At 38.6% G+C, this 23,420-nt stretch overlaps 1 protein-coding gene across 1 annotated transcript in view; it reads left to right on the plus strand.

Moving 5' to 3' along the window:
- Positions 1-2,182: 2,182 nt before the first annotated feature.
- LOC140246302 (protein polybromo-1-like) overlaps positions 2,183-23,420 on the plus strand; it is a 67,609-nt gene continuing 46,371 nt past the window's right edge. The window contains exons 1-14 of the mRNA XM_072325768.1: positions 2,183-2,271; positions 3,546-3,701; positions 4,788-4,885; positions 7,001-7,148; positions 7,652-7,774; positions 9,131-9,286; positions 14,742-15,020; positions 15,593-15,780; positions 17,088-17,460; positions 17,926-18,090; positions 19,022-19,216; positions 19,876-20,007; positions 20,432-20,588; positions 22,099-22,283. Coding sequence (XP_072181869.1) covers positions 3,585-3,701; positions 4,788-4,885; positions 7,001-7,148; positions 7,652-7,774; positions 9,131-9,286; positions 14,742-15,020; positions 15,593-15,780; positions 17,088-17,460; positions 17,926-18,090; positions 19,022-19,216; positions 19,876-20,007; positions 20,432-20,588; positions 22,099-22,283 — 2,316 coding nt within the window. The 5' untranslated portion in view covers positions 2,183-2,271; positions 3,546-3,584. The remainder of the gene's footprint in view (positions 2,272-3,545; positions 3,702-4,787; positions 4,886-7,000; positions 7,149-7,651; positions 7,775-9,130; positions 9,287-14,741; positions 15,021-15,592; positions 15,781-17,087; positions 17,461-17,925; positions 18,091-19,021; positions 19,217-19,875; positions 20,008-20,431; positions 20,589-22,098; positions 22,284-23,420) is intronic.

Here is a 23,420-nt window from a genome sequence, read left to right on the forward strand (position 1 = left end):
GTCTTTCAGAAACAACAGGGAATTAAAGAAATACATCCACAATTTCAACTAACCGTGATAATATCTCTTTGTGGTGTCACGTTCACGGAGATCGCATGTTGCAGTTCCATGATATTTACTCCTACAACATTTTCTCCTATAAGATATCTGTAGGCTAAACCAGACATCTATAGTCTGCCTACAATTGTAACACTAAGTCTAATCATAATCATCACATCAAACTAAACCTAAAACCCTATCAGAACCCTAACCCTAACCCTAACCCCAATTAAGTGCTTGCAGAAACTTAGACCGGAGCAACTGTCGCAGGAACAAAAATGTTGTGTCACCATGCAACACATGATAATATATTTCTTGTAAGAAACGTACTTTGTAAGTTGACAACAGAAGAATATAGGCACTACCATGAAGTCAACTGCAGAATGTTAAACTGAATTGTAATAAAGAGGGAGGGGGAGAGAGGGGGAGGGAGAACAGAAAACATGTCACTCAGAATACCTAAATACCTAATTACCTAAATAACTAATATCATGCATTTCAATGAGCAGTTTTTGGTCTGTAATTAAACCAAGGAAGAAGTTCAAGTGGTACACTAATGTCAAAACACATATCATCTGCATTAGGTAAAGTGGTAGCGGCGATGATGTTACTAGATAACATAAATTTGGTGTTTTAAAGTTACATATTCAAAGAGTTTGTTTGATCATAACCACCTACATTTCAACTGAAATAGGTTCAATGTATATTTGTTTCGAGCAACTAAGTACTTTTGGGTCAGGAATTTGCAAGAAGACTTTTATGGCAAAACGAGCTAACTCCATTCTTGTTAAGTTGAGATATTTGTTATTAAGCTGCTAAATAAACAAAGAAAATAATAAGAAAATACATAATATTTTTAATGATAACTTCTAGAATAATCCTTGTTGTGTCACTAGTGAGGTATAATACCGGGAAGGTTTAATTTTGCTCTATTTAATGGATGGACTTACTTTTAAAATGCTTAGTGGCGCTTAGCTCATTTTGCAATAAAGTTCTTCATATTTAAATTGGTTCATTGGGATATCAATCATCATCGTTGAAAAGGGTCAGTAGATGTGCACTATCGTCAATGTCACTGTACTTAGAAACAGCTGCCAGAGTAGTCGAGAAGGAGAGTGAAAGGATAAAAAGATATACCAGGAATTAATTCCGGGCAAGAGCTTATCAGAGGTCTTTGCACTGTGGAGTATGAGAACGAAGGTAGTCTCTCTTGTAGTCGGAGCACTAAAATTGCTTGGACGATCTGGGTGTGTGCCCAACCGAGTGCAGATTCTTCAAAATGCAGTTACTCAGGAAGGCGAGAATCTCAGATCGAAGAGTATAGAAGTCTGAGGTTCCAGGATGGAACTAGACGTGATGTTGATCTCCAAGAGATGTTTTTTTTTTTTTTTTTTTTTTTTTTTTTTAAATGATAGAGACAATTACAATAATAAAAACATAAGGAACCTATTTGTACAGACTACGGTATGATACAGACACGGCCGGCGCTACATTGAAAAAGGGGGAGGGGTAGTTCATTCATTTTAATTCTTTCATTTATTTGTTCATCTCCAACAGAACTTGTAAATACATTTTTTTTTCTCAAATAAAACATAAGTACATAATAATTTATGTGTCAACAATTATTACAATTTCTATTTCTGGTGCCACTTCCGAGTTTCATCAGCTAACAAGCAAAAAGATATTCTTCAGCTGACAAGGAAAAACATGCTTTACCCCCGTTCCCACTTCAAGGTTTCATCGGCTGGCAAAATAAAAATCGTTCTGGTACAACTTTCAATAAGCAACTTCGAAGCATTTTTTTCTATTGTGCAAAAAAAAAAAAAAAAAAAAAATGGGGCGCAAGCACTCCTCCCCCCTCCCCCCCTCCCCCCCCCTCCCCCCCCCCTCCCCCCCCCCCCCCCCCGGCCGAAATGTGGTTTCCTGGACTTGGTGGGTTAATGGACGAGTAAATGATTTTTAAGAGTGGGCAGCAGAGTGGATCATTACGAATTGTATCTGGGTTAACTTTTCATAAAACCAGTGAAAATTCTGGCTAGCTTTGTGTTTGTTTTATTCGTTCGAGACTGAAAAAGGGTCGATCGACATCCTTTCTCGCAATTAATAGCGCCAGCTTTAGGTGGAACATTTATACCCCGCTGCTCCGTGGATCGCGGGTCTTTGTTCAGTATTCGGTGTTGACGAAAACTTGGTCTATTCATCATAAATTGGAGTCAGATTGCCTTGAATTAGGTAAATATTATGGAAATCTGTCCACATAACTCAAAACTTTTATTCCAAACAGTATTTAATCATATCTCCTCGTAATTTTACACCGCTTGTTTGCGTTTCGTTTTGTGCATTGTTTAGTTGTGGCAGGTTTACATAGGCCTAGTCCCATGAATTATATTTTGTGTCTCCAATAAACTACATGCATGTACTACTTTAGAAACGGTAGACAATAATTTACGCTATTTTATTTGTTGTTTATTGTTTCGGCGTGGGCCATGGCATACTGCAGGCTAACTGTACACAGCTGCAGCCCTGTTGCAACACTTGTGTACAGCGACAGGACTGCTCCAATTGGGATCCTAAACACAAACACTGACAAAGCAATGCATGTGCGGTGCACGTCGATTGCGTTGATTTTGCAGTTTTGGATTCATGACAATAATGTTGACGACATCATGTTTGTCACCTTAGACTTGTGAAGGACAATCGTCATTAAAATTAAATTCATAATGGTGTTATCGATATTGACATAGACCAAAGACAAGAGCTCTACACAATTCACAAGTTACCGAAAACGAAGATTTAAATTTAATGCAGCGTGTGCGCACGGTAAATCAGACTTCTTCTCACGGCCATATTTGAATAACCAGTAAGTAGCGCGAGCGTGATTGGCGCTGCACTTTCAAAGGTCACGCTGTCGACCGTGCTGTGGTACACTCAAGCAGCGCATGCCACAGAACTGTATGTGACGCACACAGAATTTGGTCACACATTTGCGCACAACTTGCATCGTTCAAATCTGGTATCTAGAATTATGCAACGATGGACTCCGAAAGTCAGGGATTGTGCTAAAAATTGGTCAGGGTACTAATAGTTAGAACCTGGACTCAAAATAGGCCAGGACATTTCTAGCTGGAGCTTGGTTTGGCCCTTCTTTGCCTTTAGATTGGTTCTCAAGTTTGAATTAAACATGTTACCTATTGCTATTCTATTGGCAATATTTGTGGCAAACTAAGAGAAAAGATGACATCTAGACAATATAAATAATGTGTATGTCCCATTGCACAGAATATAGATTGGATCTCTTCAAAATTGTTTCATACAACTCTTAACCCGTTGAGGACGGTTTGATTTTGCTACAACATGCATTTCCCATAGACACCTGCCCGAGTATACTCGGGACTCATCCTCAACGGGTTAAATGAAAGTCTGGTTGCAATGAAATTGGTGGATAGATTTTAACTTCAGGGATGATGGGTAATAAAAATAGCAAAGTCCTTTTTTTTCTGTTTCAGATTCCAGCCATCAATTGTACAAGAGGGTGTAGGTCAAAGATGTCCAAGCGTCGCAGATCTACAACCTCAGAGGCAAGAGATGATGATGAACCTCACACGTCGCCAACAACCCTGACCATTAAGAGGAGAAAGAGATCTGTAAATGTCCAGGATGTTGTACGTGTTCCACCAGTGTCTCGGGTTTTTGTTTGTTTGCTTGCTCATTTGTGTCACATTGTACTACTAGAAGGGTTTGACCACAGTTGTATGTATGTATCGCACAATAAACCAATAAACCTAAGATGGGAATGAAAGTAGATCAATCAAAACAGAATTCAAAGAAGATCACCATACTGCAATTTGAATTGACCCATAATATAATATCATAATTTCTTCAAGACGAAAAGAACATTTGATAGCTGGTGCTATGAAATCATTGTGGTCTGAAAATGCAATGAATAGAATTATCAATACAGTTTGTTTGTCTTTCCTTGAGGTCTGTTTTCATCAATGATTGTGGTAATTGTTATCATATTGACTTTTGTGTCATTCTGTATTACATGCTCATATGAAGTGTATGAAGTATCTACTTTTCTTGTCTACTTATGTTGAAGGCCAGAGAGAAGACTTGAGGTACGGTTTGGTGAATTTTCAATAGTACAGTGCTTATTTGTTGAACACATTTGTCAGTGTTAACTGTGAGCAACTTTGCTCTGAATCAATTTGTAAAAATGATGAACATCGGGCTAGTGTTTTGTTGTGTCTGTCATTCCCTGTTTTGACATAAGGGTATATGTAGAATAATTCAAATTGTTTGCTTGTTTTAAAAGCCATAGAGAGAAAAAAAAAATGAAATTTTTAGAATTATTTTTCTCTTCTTTTTAAATTATAATGAGGTGTATTTGTGGAGTGCATTTATCAGTGCTCGTTATGAACAAATTCATTCTGAATGTATACAATATAATGATATTCATGCTAAAGATAACACAGTTCTTATATAGCTCATATCACTACCGTGGCGTCTCTATGCGCTTTAAGGGAGAGGGATGAAAGTAGAATGAGGAAATGTAGTGTACAATGTATGTACCATAAATGCAAAACCAAACTCATTCATAATACTTTTTGAACAGAAATGTCTTGAGAGCAGTTTTAAACTTTAACATTGTGGGAGCTTCTTTTATATAACACGGAACAGCGTTCCAAAGTATGGGAGCAGCATGAGCATACAGTGTTAATGTGTGGTATTTGATTGTTCCCTTACAGGGTGAAGTCATACAGGAGCTTTATGAAATTATCCGAAGTCACAAAAATGAAGAAGGACGACTAGTTTGTGAACCTCTCATTCGAGTACCAAAGAGGAGGCAAGTGAAGTTTCATTATTAGCTCAGTAGATGGATCTAGGGAATTATAAGTACTGACCCACATCATGTTCAAGTTGACTTTTAATACCTTAAGTGAAATCAGATGGACATAAACATTTTGTGTACTTGGAGTGCCGATAAGTACAGAAAATGCAATAGTGTTGTAAAGTCTGTGACACAGAAAGGGTCAAGGTAGAAATTTATGTGTAATTAGAAATCTCACCTAGAATAAGAAAGTTATGGAATTTTAAAGTTTTACACATTTTCACTGATGAATGATAACAACGCAAAAATTAGAAGAGATGCATAGTTATATAATGATAAGAACATAACAAAAAACATTTATTGCATATCAAATAGGAACTTTAGTGAATATCCATGCATTTAGATTTAGATCAGTGGGAGGTTTGTGCTGACATTTGAAATGGCCTCCATGTTTTCACTGATATTGGTGGTTTGTGAAAAAAACCTGAATCTTTGAAATTCTGTAATTTTCTTGCGTAAGGTCCAACTTTGATGAAACCTCGCATAATCTGATAGTTTGTTTACTATTTTTTGTTTTAAAAGCCAACTGGACCATGGTGTGGACTTTGCAGGAGGTTCAGACATATTTTGAAATGCCTAACATCACAAACTAGCTATGAATGCAATGCCTCTGTTCGTGTACAAGGTATCTTTATACCGGGTAGACCTATAGGACATTTCATTTATTTTGTTTTATTGAGAATACAAATTTTCATTGTGATGAAAAACAATCACAAAAAGGCACAAAGTGTGCAACTGTGAAACATGCATACAGTGCAAGAATAGGAGGGAAAGAGTCTGGTATACAGAGTAGTTTGCTTACAGATCCTCATGATTTCTGTAAAACCTTATATACACGATGCCCCACACAAGCATACAGTCCTGAAAGCCAGCTTTCAATCAGGCTGCCTGTTGGTATGACACTGTTAAATGAATCTGTTACTCAAATTTCCTCTCATCTATATATCTCTTCATGGCATAATCCAGTCCTTCGTACATAAGAGTTTGGTTACTGAGTGTGTGGGGTTTTTTTTTTAGCAGCTGTCGATCAAAAGTTTTACTGAAAATTGGTATGGGAATATAAATTGAATAAGTCTTGTGGGAGATGAGTCATCATTTAAAGCTACTCTTAACTGTTATTTGTGTAAGAACTCCACTGCCCCTCCCCCTTTGATTATTATACCCCCGCCAAACGAAGTTTGAAGGGGGTCAGGAATCAGCGGACGGTCGGGCGGTCGGTCCGTTGCAAATCTTGCGTCGCGAACTACTTCCTCACTTTTCAACCGATTCCCATAAAAGTTGGAACAGATTTGTGCCTTGGGTTGTAGATGTGCAAGACGTATTTTTTGACAGTACCCGAAAGTATGTTGCCATGGTAACGGCATATTATGGGCAAAAATGGGTACAAATCTTGCGTCGCGAACTCCTCCCACAGTTTTTGATCAGTTTTTATGAAATTAGGTACAGATGTTCATCTGAATATGTTAATGTGCAAGACACATATTTCCGCAGTGGCAAAAAGTGCGTTGCCATGGTAACGGCATGTTATTGGTAAAATATAGGGCAAAATGCTTCATGGCAAAACTGCTTCATCAGTGTTCTTCCAATTCTCATGGAATTCATATTGAATGTTTGTCTTAGGATATAGGTCAGCATGACACATTTCTTGACAGTGACAAAAAGTATGTTGCCATGGTAACAGCTCTCATATTATGAGCCAAAATGATGGAAAATTTTGTGTTGCAAACTACATTATGTACTTCCTCAGTTTTTGCCCAATTTCCATGAAACTTGGTACAGATGTGTGCCTTTGGTTGTAGATGTGCAAGACGCATTTTTCGACAGTACCCGAAAGTACGTTGCCATGGTAACGGCATATTAATGGCAGAAGATCAAGGAAAGATCTTGCGGATTTAACTACTTCCTCAGTTTTTTGACCAAAGCTTATGAAATGTTGTTTTGACCAAAGCTTATGAAATGTTGTTTGGCGGGGGTATAACCAGTCGCTGTAGCGACATTTCTAGTTGCCAATAGAATCCTGCTGCCCCTAAATGGAATGATTTGTATCACCCCACTCTCTGCCATCCAAAGGTCTGCCCCAGAGTACTATGAGGTGGTGTCCAACCCCATCGACATGCTGAAGATCCAGCAGCGGATCAAGACGGAGGAGTACGATACAGTGGATGACATGGTTAGCGATGTGGAGCTGATGGTGAATAATGCACAGGCGTACTACAAGGTGAGATCAAGGTGGCCTAGATCAGACATAATTTTGAGCCTCTGTCTGTGATGCACCAAAAAGTTCAAGGAAGATTCATATCTAATGCAATTTTGATGGAATGGATTAGGACAAAGGCAGGTTATTACTTTGCAGAGATTCAGCCATGGTGCAGTACTGCAAAAATACAGGATAGAGTTGCATTTATAGTAGACCTCAATTTGAGCTAAAATGCATCTCGAAACACACTTCATGGCAGCAAAAGTGATGCACTCAGAATACCAAAAATATTGACTGATGCCACTCTCATTTCACCCTCATTATACATGGCTTTATATATAAATTGTATGCTGTTAGAGAAGTAGTCATTAATTGGTGTAGCTTTTAATAGTGAAAAGTGATAGAACCTTTTTTTGTTGTTGCTGAAGAGTTGCCTAACAATTAAGAAAAGGATGACATAAAGAAAGTGTGTTCGTGATGTGAAGACCATTTGATTTGATGAGTGATCATGTTCTTACCCACAGAAAAACTCACAGGAATACCGGGATGCCAATGAGCTCTGGACAGTCTTCCTCCAGTCACGACGAGAACTACTGGAGGAAGCGGAGGCCCGCAGGCACCCTCCGCCGGCTGTTGAAGAACCACAGGTGAGAAAGAGATGCCAGCTTGTTAGTGGTTGTTCACTTCGTAAAAGGTGCAACTCCAAATTTGCTGCTGTTCACTTTTGCATTTTACTCGAGAAGGGTGACATTTATATTAAAGAGAGACAGTCTGTGTTGTAATGTTGTAAACTTGTAAAGTTTGTGATAGAAATATGTGTGCTCTTCTTTCCTGGTCAGGACGATTTTATGAGCTAATAGTATGTGTATACCCCAAGTTTATAGTAGAACCACTAATATGCTAAACATAATAAATGTATCAAGCAGAAATCCATTGATTTACAGCTTGAAATGGTGACTCCTTGGGTCATTATATCACTAAATTCCCCAACATAAATCCAAACCCTCAAAATCTTATTTTGTACCAATTTGTGTAGTTAATGAGAGAATGTGAAAGGTATTCAGTTAAAATGAAAGGAAATGAAAAAAATGAATTGAAATGAAAAAGGAAATTAAAGAAAAAATGCCTCTGTTTATCATGAATTGTAAAAAATGCCTCTGTTTATCATGAATTATACTTAGCAGGTAGTTTGACCTCAACGTTGATCTGTGCCATCCTTACACCAAATGTCATCTTTCAGTAAAATTTGGTAGAATAGGATAGGATAGGAACCTTTGAACATCACATCATTTGTCAGTGTTTGTCTTTCATTTTGTGGCCAGCATATTTATACCGTCAAGAAGTCACACAGTAAGGTAAAGTACAAATATGTCTGTGATGCTGCCAATACCAATTCTTGGCTCCCTCTTGAAATCATATTAAAGTTCAATAAGTAACAGTGCCTTGGGATGCTCCTATTAACTTCTGTTTTGCTCGTTAAATACTAATCTAAAGAGTGAAATTCCAATGTGATTTGTTCACCTAACAGTGTTTATTGTAGCTTAGCTATGAAAGGTTTGCATGCCATGAAATGTCTTGATTTTTTTTTTTTTGTAATTGAAATAAAACATCTTAAAACTGATGAGTCAAGAGAAACAATATTCTTTTTCTTCTCTAGATTTTTAAAAGGAATTCCTTAAAGCCAATCTAAATCTGGTCAAATTTGTGTAGTAGAACTTGGAGATGAACTTAAGGTGCACTTGATGGTCAATCTTTGGTAGAGACCAGACTAAAAGCCATTTATGCACTGTAATAAATGCAAAGAAGGCATTCTATGACTCCAAATTACATCCACTATCAAAGTACTGCCATACTTTAATTCTTTGTGAGGTTGAAGCGAAAGATGGCAACGTGCATCCGTCACCCGATGACAATATGAATGAATGATTTCTCTTCCACATCTCTCCACGCCACATTTACTGCTAATTCTGCTGGGTCACCCACCACCTGTACCATTTTTTCAGCTCCAGCAGCTGAGTGCCAGTGTGGGGCCCCACACCTCGTACAAACCAGTGGAGCCCCCGAAAGCACCCATAATCCTCATAAAGAAACGGGAGTACTCTCAGCCTCATATCCCAGCCTTCCAAGTGGCTGGGTATGAGTCTAGGTTTGCCGGTCAGGTATTACATCAGTCACATTAATTTGTTTATTTTTTGTATTTTTGTATTTAAAGTTGTCACCCATGTTTGTACATTGTGCTGTGTCTTGTAAAAAAAAATAAAATAAAAAAGGAAGCAAGCAAAGGCAATCAGATGAAACTTACATACAGATTTTTTTTTTTTTTTTTTTTTGTCAAATATGTATTTCAGGGGGCAGAGCATTGACAAAATCTCATGAGCATACTTTATGTTTGAAGAGGTTGGGTATATCACTAATGCTACCGATATTCGCTTTCAAAAAAAAAAAGCAAGTGAACAAACATGTGTAACCTACATCTTTCCTCTCATGCTATGTTCTCATGCAATACAAATGGAGGGCACTTATTTATATGAAAGGAGTGTTCTGTGAAATGTGAGGAAGTTCCATTTGTGTGTTATGCGTTGTGTCTCCCATAAAGGTACCTGTGTCCCTGCATGTAATTGAGGATGGTGCAGAATGAGCTGCTCCCTTATATAAGCGTCATTGTTCTATTCTTTTTTTTTTTCATTTGATTTGAATGTCAAATTTCATGTCATGTCACGCAATGCATGTATTTGTTTTTCATCGACTAGTTCAGGTTAAATGAATCATTTGAATTGAGGGTGCAAGAAATCCACATTCTCGCTAACCAGCAATTATTTCTACTCTCTGGATGCACATGAAGTACAATGGCATTTTACCTATTAAATGTTGTGGATCCTTTCCTCACTGCTGTATGGGCAAATGATTAATGCAGTTATTTTGGGATAAATAGAGAAGGTGAAAGAAAATGAAAAACCATCCATTATTAGGCATTTTTACTTCAGCCCCACCTGTTGTCGGTCCATCATTCATATCACTATGAAAAAGTCAATGCACTATTGCTCCATTTAACCCTAAAAAGACTGGGGGGGGGGGGGCCTAAAAGGCCCCCCCCTCGACATTTCGCGCGATAACTCTGCAACGCGCAATGCTCTCGCCGCGATGCTCTATGACTTTTTTCTTTCGAGTTTCCCGCACATTTTGACACCAAATTTGTGACGCCCGGGGGTACCATTCTGAAGTTACATAACTTTTTGTACATGCACGTGAGGCCGAAAATGGCTCAAAAATGTGATTTTGTGTACAAAGTCAATGCAAATTGAGTTTTTTCACATGGTTCATATAAATATGCTTATTTTTACTCTCAATGGCTAAAATTAATTTGTTTTAGGAGTATTATGCTTCAAAAAGTGTCTGCCACAAATTTTGTTTAAAAAAAAACAAAAACAAAAGGTCGTAAAAACAAAGAAATACATAAGAAATTCATAAAACAATAAAATAAATAAGAAATTGATTTTGATACCGAATTTTTTTTTCAAGTACATTTGCTAAGAATGCCACAAAGAATAATTAGACCAAAAATGAGCACTTTTGGAGCTTTATTCACTGATTTAGATCAAAGAGTCTGATTTCTTGCATAAATTAGCATAATTAATCAAAATAAAATAAAAGAAGACTATTTTGTAAAATTTAAATATACAATCTTGTAGATTACATCGCACACTACCATTGTGCAAATTTCCGCGGCAATCGCGCGATCCATGGCCGAGATCTTAAGGGGGGGCCCTTTAGGCCCCCCCCCCCCAGTCTTTCGAGCTACCAAAATAGCCCAGTCTTTTTAGGGTTAATACAACAACCATATGTAGCCGCTATATAAATAACATTTGCATTAGTAAAAGAGTTTCTTTAGGGTCCGCTTCTTAAACGACTGTAATTAACCAAAAGCAAACACTAACACAAAAGACATTGTAAACGAATAGTTTTGCCTCTGGTTGAAAAAAAAGAAAGAAAAAAAAAAAAAGGTCGAGAAGCACGGTTTGAAATAATTTTGATTTGATATGCAATACTCAGTGGCATAAAGCAGATTTCTTCTCCCTTTCCCCTTCCATGGTCAGTCATCAAAACACTTGCCTTCGAATACTCACTCACTTGGATCCTAAACCTATTGTAATATCTATGCTGTAATCATATTCCCATGTGCTCTTATGAGAATGCATCTTCCCCAACATGCTGTAATGTAAAGGTTTTTATGCATTCCGCGATACATATACAGTTTTATATGCTTAGTGTCACTACTGATAATTCATCATTGAGGATGTGTGGGCAAGAAGTGAGCTGAGGATCATTATTATTATTATTTTTTTTTATTCAGGGCAGTAACAAAGAAAATGACACTATTTGTGATGTAGCAATAATGTCACATTCTTGTGGATAGTTCAAGTCATAATTCACTTTAAAGACAGGCAAATGTGAGTGCTGCATACACATGAGGAAATATTCATTAAGAAGATATTGTGGTCGCAGTGACCTAGTAGAAAACAAAACAAAATGCTCCATTTGTTCTCAGAAACAAGACTATTGCAGACATTTCTCATGAATATGGCCAATGATACGAAGATATAGGCAATGCAGTTTGTATCTTAGTCCATTTAGTCACAGTGCAACATGCTTCTTTTCAGGCGCGGTGGAGCACCCCAATTTGCATCTCATTATCGCCCCGTTCTATTTGAATTTCCAACGGGCATCCACGGCTGCCCGAAACTGTGTGCATGAAAAAGTCAAATCTTTACCTTCTCCTTGTGCCGCTAGTAAACTCAAACTTCCCACACTATCTAAGTTTTTAAAAACCTTCCTTTTGATGAAAAAATTATGAAATTTGCTGCACTAGAACTTGAGATATTAAAGCGTTTTGAAAATCACCTCTCGCAAAACATGCTCTCTGTTTTTTTCCGACTGGACTATGGCCGGGCTCCAATGTGTCCGAAACTGGCAACATAAGTTCATCAGGCCTCAATCCATATGGTGAAAGTTTTCGCTTTGTACCACCTGTACTTTTTGAGAAATCAACTTGTTTCTACAGGGTTTGGAATAGAAAATTGTAGTCGGCGAAACAATTGAAAATGACGTCATTTCTTTTCCCGTAATATTGGGCATGCGTGGTACGTGAGATTCAGGATTTCGTGCTCATTGTTGGTTTGCATGTGACGCAGTCAATTTTGCTGAGTGTCGCACGGCGGTGATTGCTGAGCTGCTGCCGCGCACGCTGCATGCAGCAATGCGTTGTGTGTGCTGTGACATGCAACGCCACAGTGACGCGATTAATTATACATGGGACCGACCTGTACGCTTTGCGTTCGTGTCATTTTTGACATCACCTTCTGTTTTTTTCCGACACAACCATGGCCGGGAATATTATGGTATGAAATTTAAAATGCAAGCAGATAAATAAATTTCGGTGTACTTTGTTTGAATGGCGCTTTTGTTCCGCAATCACACTTCGTGAATTTTAGGATGATTTTCGAGGCATATTTTTGGTAATTTTGCTCGCCAGGTTTTCGCTAAAATTTCACATTTTATCATTGTCAAATCCTTTAATATGTTATATGTGCATATTCGGACATGTTTTCAAATTCAAACTAACTCAATTTTAATCCGAAAATAGGTTTCCTGAAATTGTTATTAGCTTGAGAAGTTGTTTACTTTTTCTCAACTACGCGAGTACATGTTGTTTACTTTATGCAAATGAGGCTCGGCTGCCGATGGATTTCTGCGAGATATTTGGGGTGCTCCACCGCGCCTGTTTTAATAATCTTAATTCAGTGCTGGCATTTTATTTCTTGCATTATCACTCCAAGGTTCTTGTAATTCTGAGAATCTGAATTCATAGCATGAAAACAGTGTTTCATTGCTTTTTTGAAAATAATATGTTTGTCTTGTACTGCTTTGAAAACTAATGTGTTGTCGCTTTGGTAATTTTGGTTGAAATGGAAACTTTACTCCCTGCAGGAAATACTAACTGAATTTTCATGTAATATTATATTGGGGAATACTTCAAGATTAACCACAACCTACTGTAAAGTCCTAGCTTATTGAATTTGCAAAGAAAAAGTGAAAAAGTAACAATTTTGCAATGAATTATGAAAATAAAAGTTTTGCCAATATGTAAGAAGCCCTTTTATATCACAGTTTACTGTATACGCCATATATTTAGCGAGTCTAAATTTTCGTGAATCAGGACTTCCCGACGATTTTGTGAATGGTTAAATTTGTGATCGTGGAGTTAAGTACTGAACAGAGATGTATACACACAAGCACATCATGTTAATATCGGGATCAGAGTCAATTTATATTTTAGCGTGTCTTTAAATTCGTGAATAGCACCTGACTCACGAAATTTCACAAAGAAAAATATGTCGTGAAATATTCGGCGTATACAGTGTACAGTATTCAACTGTTGAACACACATTTATTACATGCAGTTTATTGCTATTCTTCAAAATGATTTTCTTGTATATCAATATATTAAGATATTTTTGTGTTGCCTTGTTGTATGTGTTAAATATACTGTTTTTTGTTATTGTTGTTCCATATGGCTGCCTTTTTATGTACCGAAAGAAAGCAAAGAACCCCAAAAATATTAGTGCGAGCTGAATATCAAAGAGAAAACTCACTGCTAGACATATTCCTTCTCTATTTATTGTCTAGCTAAAAGATTTGATTTCAGACGTATGTATGAATACAAAATGAATACAGTCAACCTTCCTAAGTCAAGTCTATTTGGACTGAAGAAATAGCTTTGACTTACAGAAAATTCGACTTATGAGGGATTATAATCAATAGAATATAAAGAGAAGAGGACTTGAAAAGACCTTCGACTTAGACGATTATTCAACTTATGTAAGGTCGACTTTAATAAGCAAGGTTGACTGTATTTAGCTGTGACGCTGTGTTTTAATGTGTTGATGTTGGACTGTTTGGCATTCAATGTAGCTTTCGTCACTAGTTTTAGCCGTCACTCAAATCACCAATCACGTCAGCCAGAGAGAGTTGTACACTTTACAACCAAGCTTTCTGTCGCCTCTTCAGCCATTATTTTTAGTACATGTCATTGACAGATTTAACGCAGTATTTCATACTGCTGATGAGAAATCTGATGTAGAGAAGAGAAAGAGTTTATTTGAAAGTTGAAATACTTCCAACAGCTGCACCATGTTCATATGCAATTAATGTTTCCACAGTGATCAAATTTTGTTCAGATCTTTTTTTTTTCTTTTTTTTTTCCAGCAAAGTTTGTGGTATGTAGTTTATAGACAGTTCTTTGCGGTCTTTCCAACCTGTTATACCATCTGCACTGTGTGTTGACCAATATGCGTTCAGTGTTTGAGCTGACATTGTTTGTAGTATCATGTAGTTTGCCCACTGCAAAACTAAGTCGCCCTATTACTGCTTTTTGAGCTTGTGAGTGGATTCAGCTCAAGCTTTCTTCACAGCAAATGTTGAGATTATAATACAAAGATACAAGTCCTTTGTGAATATAAAACACTACTGTAGAGGCGAGGCAGTGCCAAGGAAACGTGTAATTTGCAACGCTACTCTTGGATATATACATATTGATTGCTGTTTCTCTATTTACAGGAGGGTGCAGGCATGAGTGGAGGAGTTATAGCTGACAGTGCGGTAGGGAGCGAAGTGAACGCCGCCCCTCAGGGTCCAGTGGAGGAAAGTGGCTACATTGTGGACGACCCCTCTGACCCCTTGGAAATCCTCTTCAGCGCCGTCATGGGTCACCGCGATGTCACCGGACGCATTGTCAGTCTCATGTTCCGCAAGCTGCCGCGGCAACATGAATTCCCTGCCTACTATGAGATCATCGATCATCCAATCGATCTGTGTGACATCGCTGTCAAGATAAAGGTGAGAATGAGGCGGATGACTGGAATTGAACAGAAAATAACACAGTCCATTTGAGCCATTACCCTCTCTAGTGTTACATCCCAGTAGTTGCTCTCCTCTTTTGAACTGAACAAGACATTGCAGTTGGATAACAGGTTTTGTGTTAATGTGGCTTTTGCAAAAGTTACAATGAGTTTTCTTATTGTGTTTCATCATGACCTGTTACGAAATGTATATAAAAAATGAAGCTGAAGAATGTATAGTCCATTAGATATATCTCATTATCAATAATTTTGGCAAATGTAAGTGCCAGCTTGTGGCAACTAGAGGAGAACAGAAGTTGTTTTGTTTGAAGGTTGGTCCATGTATGGTAAGATAATTACGTGTAAATGGTTTATGGAACATCGTGAAGTTTCCGGAGCTGTGTTTGATTAGGCTGTCTCTATGAAATCCTGAAGAGAAGTAAGCTATGCCAGCAAAGGACTGCGGTTGACTACAGACTGGCAGCAGTGCATAAAGTGTCAAAACCTTGATGTGTAATGGCATGGTTTCCTTTCAAATGCCTCCTTTCTTGCTTGTGACCTGATAATCAGAACAAGAAGTATGACCGCCTGGCAGACCTCGACAAAGACCTCTCCTTGATGGTGAAGAATGCCAAGTTGTTCAACGAGCCGGGCTCCCAGATCTACAAGGATGCCGTCACGCTGAAGAAAGTGATCGTTGCCAAGAAAGCCGAGCTGGAGCGCCAAGGCAGGGATGTCCACCATGCGAGTAAAGCAAGGTCTGTGTAGGTTGTACGTGTAGCTTCTCCAATGCCGTGCAGTTATTTAAGGGATTAAATGTTTGCTTTGTTGTCAGGGATGTGAGAAGAATCGGTGAGATGAAAAGCTGCATGAGTTGTTGGCTTCTGTAGATGGTTAGCAAATGGCAAGCATACTCGTTTTTAGGAAGTGAAAAATTCAGCAATTTTTCAAGTCTTTAAAAATCATGAAGGAGTCTGAGCATATGAAGTTCCAAGGGGGATTTTGGTTCCCCTTTTTGTCCCCGCCGAACGAGTTCGAGCAGGGGACTATGAAACGGGCTCCGTACGTGTGTGCGTCCGTGTGTCCGTCCGTCCGTGTGTCCGTCCGTGTGTCCGTCCATCCGTGTGTGCGTCCGTGTGTGATCAAAATCTTCAATTTGCTACTTCTCTGTCATTTATGAGCCAATTTTGATTCTGTTTGCTTTATATGATAGCACTACATGGGAGCTTTGAAACTTCTACACAGAATTTCAGTCGTGACCTTTGACCTTGACCTTTGACCTATATTGTACATTTTGCTACAAAATGCTACTCCTTCGCCATTTCTAACCCGATTTCGATTCTGTTTGCTTTATGTGATGGCACTAGGTGAGGGCTTCAAAATTTCTACACAGAATTTTGACCTTTGACTTCTTTGACCTTTGACCTTGATTTTTGACCTGTATTGTACATTTTGCTACAAAATGCTACTCCTTCGCCATTTCTAACCTGATTTCGATTCCGTTTGCTTTATGTGATGGCACTAGGTGAGGGCTTCAAAATTCTACACAGAATTTTGACCTTTGACCTTTGACCTTAATTTTTGACCTACATTTTGTTGTACATTTTGCTACAAAATGCTACTCCTTCGCCATTTCTAACCCGATTTCGATTCCGTTTGCTTTATGTGATGGCACTAGGTGAGCGCTTCAAAACTTCTACACAGAATTTTGACCTTTGACTTCTTTGACCGTTGACCTTGATTTTTTACCTATATTGTACATTTTGCTACAAAATGCTACTTCCGGCGGGGACATATATTACGCACCGCGTAATTTCTACTTTTCCTTGTTTAGAGCTGAAGTGAGTGAAAAAAAAAAAATGCACTAATTTATCAATGTTAGTCACAAAATGTTCTATATAATTGATGCAATCGATAAAGCTTGTAGACTTCTTTTGCCGAAAAAAGTGTTTTTATAGCTGATTTTCCCCACTTGATATTGCTAGTTGAAGTATTGTTCGTATGTTTTGCTGTAACTGTTCCCATTTCAAATTCTTCGTTTAATCTATGACAAATCTCATTCCAGGCAAGCCATTGCTCACGCCCAGTCAGCCATCACCGAAGCCCTCAATCTGGCAGGCTACGTGGAGAGTGTCAAAAACACACCCATCAGCATCGGGTCATCGCTGGCATCCCACGGGCTGCTCGGCCCCTCCCTCACCTCCACTCCGAGTGGCTCCCTCAACATCGACGAGGACGACGAGGACGACGACAGCTTCTCGGCTGACAGCGGCGACCCGCGTCACGTCCTCTTCGACTTTGTGCTGCACTTCCGCAACCAGCTGGGCCAGCTGCTGTCAGAACCCTTCATGAGGCTGCCCAACAGCCGTATCTACCCAGACTACTACCGGGAGATCAAGAAGCCGCTGGCACTGACCAAGATCAGGTCAAAACTCAAGGTCAGCTGTTACCAGGAATAGTCAAGCTTCGTAGATCCATCCCTCCCCCTTCCACTTCCGGACCTTGATAGTGGGCCACGCTAGAACCGTTGCCACAGTGTACATTAATACACACTAGCAAATTTCATTGTCAGCGCAAGTCTAGTGTGCCCATCAAAAATTCGAACAGATTTTAAATAAATCTGTTTATCCAATGTTTTTACTTGATGTTTTGAGGTTCAATGCTTCAAGCTACCGTGACCTTGACTACTACATGTATCTTCACTTCAAACCTTGCCCCAGTACTGTAGTTGTTTGTGTCAAGCTAGTTCTGGTGTGCCATTTCAGCCTATTATAAAAATCCCTCCTAACCCTTGTTCAGGTTCTTGTTTCAAGGGCAAATGGGCAGATTAGAAGAAAAGGAAGTGAAACTGAATTGAGTTTCTGTAATTTTTTTGTTTTATTTTGTTAACTATCTTACGGCAGACTAACAAGTACAAGAATCTGAGTGAGCTTGGTGCCGACCTGGAGCTGGTGTTCAAGAACGCCTTCCAGTACAATGACCCCTCCTCGCAGCTCTACAAGGATGCTGAGACACTGCACAGGGCTATGCTTCACAAAAAGAAGGAACTAGAAAAGAGTGATGTGAAGGTAGGTGAGAATAGTGTTACTAAAAAAAAAAATAAATAAATAAAAAATTTGAGTGGAAAAAATTTGATTCACTAGATATATGGCATATACAGTACATGTGTATGTGTATATGTCTGGAATTGATATCATTGATACGTCATATATAATGCATGTTGCATGTGCTGGTCTAGAGCAAACAGTGGCATGAAAGTTCATTACGAGCTCTTTTATCATAGGCAAGGCTTTATACTGATCATTATTTGAAAAAAAAAAATGAATGAAAGGAAAATCAAAGAGTATATCACCTGAAATCATGGGGAAGACAGAGATTAACATAATTGCTCTCCATGTGTATAGTTACATAATGACTGCCATATGAAAGATTTTGCTCACTATATTTACATGTCTTAAGATAGCGATCACATGTTGAGATCCTGCTGTGTGTGTGTGTGTGTGTGTGAGTAAAATCAGTGGTCATCAGGATGGTAGAAAGTATAATGAAATTTGACTACTGCCTATCATGCAAAAGTCGGTGCTTATCGCAGATAATCTTAGTCACAGCCTGCCAAGCACAGCATCTGTTTAGAACTAACTTTGTGTGTGTCTGTTTTTACCTCAAAATACCTTTGAAGTTTGAACTATCATTCCTTTAACTCTTGGGGATTTGTAGATCTATTCATCCTTGAAAGTAGTCTATGTCTTTGTTTGAGGTTTTGTGAAGAATGATTGTGTTATGAGGTTTTTCAAAAGTAAAATTTTGGAATCTCTGAAATCATTAAATATAATTTACACTCATAGTGAGTAAGTCTTTGTTGTGAAATTGTTGCAATGTACGTCCTTGCATTCAAAACGATATTCCAAAGAATTGATTGCAGTTCTCCTGCAAGAAAGATCAACTGGATGTGGTATGATAACATATGTGTTTGTAAATATATGTTCTTTTTATCCCCAGAAGGAATTCGAGAGTGAAGATGAAGGAAGCGAGAAAGGAGGAAGTGAAAAGGGAGGAAGCGAGAAGAGTGGAAGCGAAAAGGGAGGAAGGCGGAGAAGGAGCGGCGTGCCACCCTGGAAGTCGAGGAGATCCGATGCCGAGTCCACCCTCAAGACCAAGATGATGATGCTCTACCAAACTCTAGTGCAATATCAGGCAAGCCACTTGGAGAAATCTTTAACGGCATAGAATACGTACATGATTACTTTCATTTAGCGTAGAATTTGATCTTCAATTCATGTTTTTATGAACTGAATCATCTGCATGCAGTAGTTTCCTGTACCTTTCTGTGCAACACAACACTACAAGCAAGCAAACTCCAGAACACACAAAACATGTAATCATCCTATACTATAATGCCAACTCATTGTGCAATACCCATGTACCTCTAAGATTCAATGAGGCAGATTATGAAATATAATTTAGATGAAAGGAATTGATAAATCATTGTTCTGTGTATGTTCTACATTTTCAACAAGAATAATTTCATGAATGAATATCCTTACAGAGCATATGAATCATTGTAAGTGTATTTTAAGTGATGAATGTTCAAGTTACTCAGGTTATGGAGAATTTGTACATGACTGCGTGTGTATATGTTTTTGGAAGATGTAAACCAACGAATAAAATGAAGTATGACAAAATGATAAGAGGTTCAGATAAGTCATTGTGAAGTTCAGTAATTCACAAAGTAAACTGCAGAAATTTTGCAGTCTCTCAGAATCTTCAGCAAAGGTAGTGGGTTTTGTGCCAATATACAGTATGTTTGATGCATCAATGTATTATGAAGTGAGTGGGCCTCGTTCTTTTGTCAGGACGGGACAGGAAGGAACCCCATCGCTCTCTTCATGGAGAAGCCATCAAAGAAAGAGTATCCCGACTACTACCACATCATCACGGAACCCATCGACATGCGCACCATCGAGGGAAACATCAGGCACGACAGGGTGAGTGTTGGCTTCCAGCAGTGATGATGATGATGATGACGATGATGATTATGATGACGACAGTAACTTTGATGGTGATGATGATTATAATGATTGGTTGATGACGATGATGACGATGACAATGATAATTATGATGGCGACAATGACATTGATGGTGATGATGATTATGGTTGGATGATGATGATGATGATGATGATTATGGTTGGATGATGATGATGATGATGATGATGATGATGATGATGATGGTGGTGGTGGTGGTGGTGATGGTGGTGGTGATGGTGGTGTGATGGTGGTGTGATGGTGATGATGGTGATGATAATGATTTTTGCCTACTGATAACATTTTGTGTCAAGGAAAGTGGTGGAGACACAATTTCCTCGAGTCAGACTGGGAACCTTTTGATCTTGATCCACTGAAATTGCAGTACCCGACAGAGAATTTCCTGATGAAGGATTTTGCTCTGATGTTCGAGAATGCCCGGCACTACAACGAGGAGGGCTCCATGGTGTACGAAGACGCCAACCTCCTGGAGACCATTCTGAGTGAGAAGTGCAAAGAACTGGGCTTCTTTTTGCCACCAGGTAAGAAGAGAAGCCCCAATGTTCTGTCTGGAATCAAGACTATGCTTTAATTTTAATATAGTTACCGTTTAGCAAATGTTTCAGTTTTAGAAATTAAAGTTACATGGTTCTGCATGAAACAGGGCCTCCTGATATGGGAAAAATATGTGGGGTAAAAAAAGATATGTGGAAAAAAAATAGAGTCAAATTATATATGCAATATGCTACAAAAGTTAAGATCTGTGCGTGATTAGATTTACCATACTTGTCTCGTATATAGTAATTACCTCCGCCAAGGGAGGAGGTTATGTTTTCATTACCATTGGTTTGTTTGTTTGTTTGTTTGTTTGTTTGTGTGTCCATGTGCAAAATAACTCAAAAAGCAGCCAACGGATTTGGATGAAACTTGCAGGAAAGGTTGAGAATGACACAAGTAACAAGCGATTACCTTTTGGTAGTGATCCGAGAAGTTTTTGGGAATTTATGAAGGATTTTCGATATTTTGCCACATAGGGTCAATGAACTTGGGAGTTCAAGCTGTGCATTTTTGAAGTTTTCATGCGCGCACTAAAGTGCATACTCTAGTTTCTGCTGGGGCGAGGCGCGCCAACCATCTGAGGGTTTATGACGTAACAAAGGCTTCTGTATTGGGAAATCAGGCAATTTTTCATTGGGTGAAAATCACAGATCTCTATGGAAGAGCAAGATCTGGTGGAAAGTAACTGCTTTGGGGAGGTCTGCACTCTTGGAGTGCTTTTCTAGTTTCATAATAAATCACTCTGCTAGTAAACAGGTTAGCATGGTGGCATCATGCACTGCTTTTACCACTGTATTGGTGTTAGAGAGCCTTGGTTCACTGAAACTAATTTCTGTGAAGACCTATGCCATCAGCTAAAGTTTCTTGCCAACTGCCAGTCACTTTGCTGCACAATCGTTCATACAAAATGATGTCTATCATTAAAGGTCCTGTTTACCTTTGGGAGCAGTGATTAAAAAATGTTCAAGATATCACGTCATGTATATGTGTAGGTATATTGTACCACAAAACATCCTGACATATAAATTTTTTGCAATAAAGCCTAAAATATAAGGAGATATCAGTATTTTTTTCAATAACCGTAACTGTAGATGGTTTAGCCTGGAAAATTTTTTATTACAACTACTGTTCACATTTTATTTTTTACAATACTTAACATTGATTTTACTGATTCAAATTTTTACGGTGGTTGTTTCTATCCCTAACTCACATTTCAGAACTATTTTAAAGCACTAATGCTGGGTTTTTGTTTCATCTGCAAATGGTAAATTATACCTTTAAAGTATGTATTAGAGAATGTAAAGATGTGAGTTATCAATGTTGTATCCACATGTCACATCATGCTCTGATAGGTTTTTACACAGCCTGAAGATTTTCCAGCTGTAACCACAGTTAGTTTTGAGATAATTTCAGTATGCTACTGGAAGTACTAGTAGCCCGAGATTTTATGCTGTTCCCCTTGTGGTTTTGGTTTGCCCCGTGCTGATCCTGTAGCAGACTCGGGCCGGAGCACGCCCAAGTCTCAGAGCCAGAAGAAGACGCCAGTGAAGCGTTCCCCGGCCAAGACCCTCAGTCCCACGGCACAGAAGCTCAACGACCTTTTTAACGCCATCAAGGATTACACCGACCAGCACGGGAGGGAGCTCTCTCCACCCTTCATTAGGCTGCCCTCGAAGAATGTGAGCATTTGGAGTTTAAAGGGTGGAAAACACCTAATTGTATCACACACAAAAAAAACCCCAAAATTAGAAAAAACTGTAAACCTGTGTTCTACTCATTACCATATTAGTAAAAGAACTTTCCTGAGGTCTCACTGGTTTAGAGTAGAATGAAACCCAAATATATATATGAATTGAGGTAGTTCAGGAATATCAGTGGAACACATAGGGGAAGTCTGAGGAAAATCGAACAATCCGTTCAAAAGTAATTAATTTTTATGCCTCCGCCACGAAGTGGTGCCGGAGGCATTATGTTTTCGGGTTGTCCGTCCATCCGTCCGTCCGTCCGTCCGTCCGTCCTTCCGTCCGTCCTTCCGTCCGTCCGTAATGAATTTTGTGGACAAGGTAACTATCGAAACCTGTTGAGGTATCCTAATGAAACTTGGCATTTATGTGTATTAGGGGGTGAAGTTGTGCCTATCAACTTTTGGGTGCACATGCTCAAGGTCAAAGGTCAAAAGGTCAAGGTCAAATACATAAGATTTCACTATTTCCACCATATCTATTGAATGCCTGAAGAGATTTTCTTGAAACTTAGTGTATACATGTACATGTATTACCCAATTAAGATTCTCTGGTGAAAATTTTGGTCATGAGGTCAAAGGTCAAAGGTCAAAAGGTCAAGTAAAAATATTAAAACTTCTTTTTTTTCTCCGTACCTTGGAAAATTGTTCAAGGTATCTTCATGGAACATAGTATATACATGTACTGACTGGAAGTGATTATCTAGAGAATGTAGGGTTCATGGGGTCAAAGGTGGTCAGGGGTCAAAGGTCAAGTGCAAGACTTCAAAATTTTACTATTACCCTCATATTTATGCAATGCCAGCAGGGTTATTTTTTTACACTTGGTGTATGCGTGTGTAACCTAATAGAAATTCTCTGGAAAGTTTTTTTTCTCTCTCTTTTTGCCTCAAAGGTCAAAAGGTCAAAGATCAAGTGAAAGTGCTGAACTAACTTTTTCCGCCATATCTCGGAAGTGGCTCAAGTTACCTTGAAGCTTAGTACATATTATGCATGTTCTACCTGAAAGTAATTATCTTATGAAATTTAGGATCAAGGGCCAGATAAAAATGGTAACAATTTACTATTCAATTCA

Source organism: Diadema setosum, chromosome 2, assembly GCF_964275005.1.
Source record: "Diadema setosum chromosome 2, eeDiaSeto1, whole genome shotgun sequence".
NCBI lineage: Eukaryota > Metazoa > Echinodermata > Echinoidea > Diadematoida > Diadematidae > Diadema > Diadema setosum.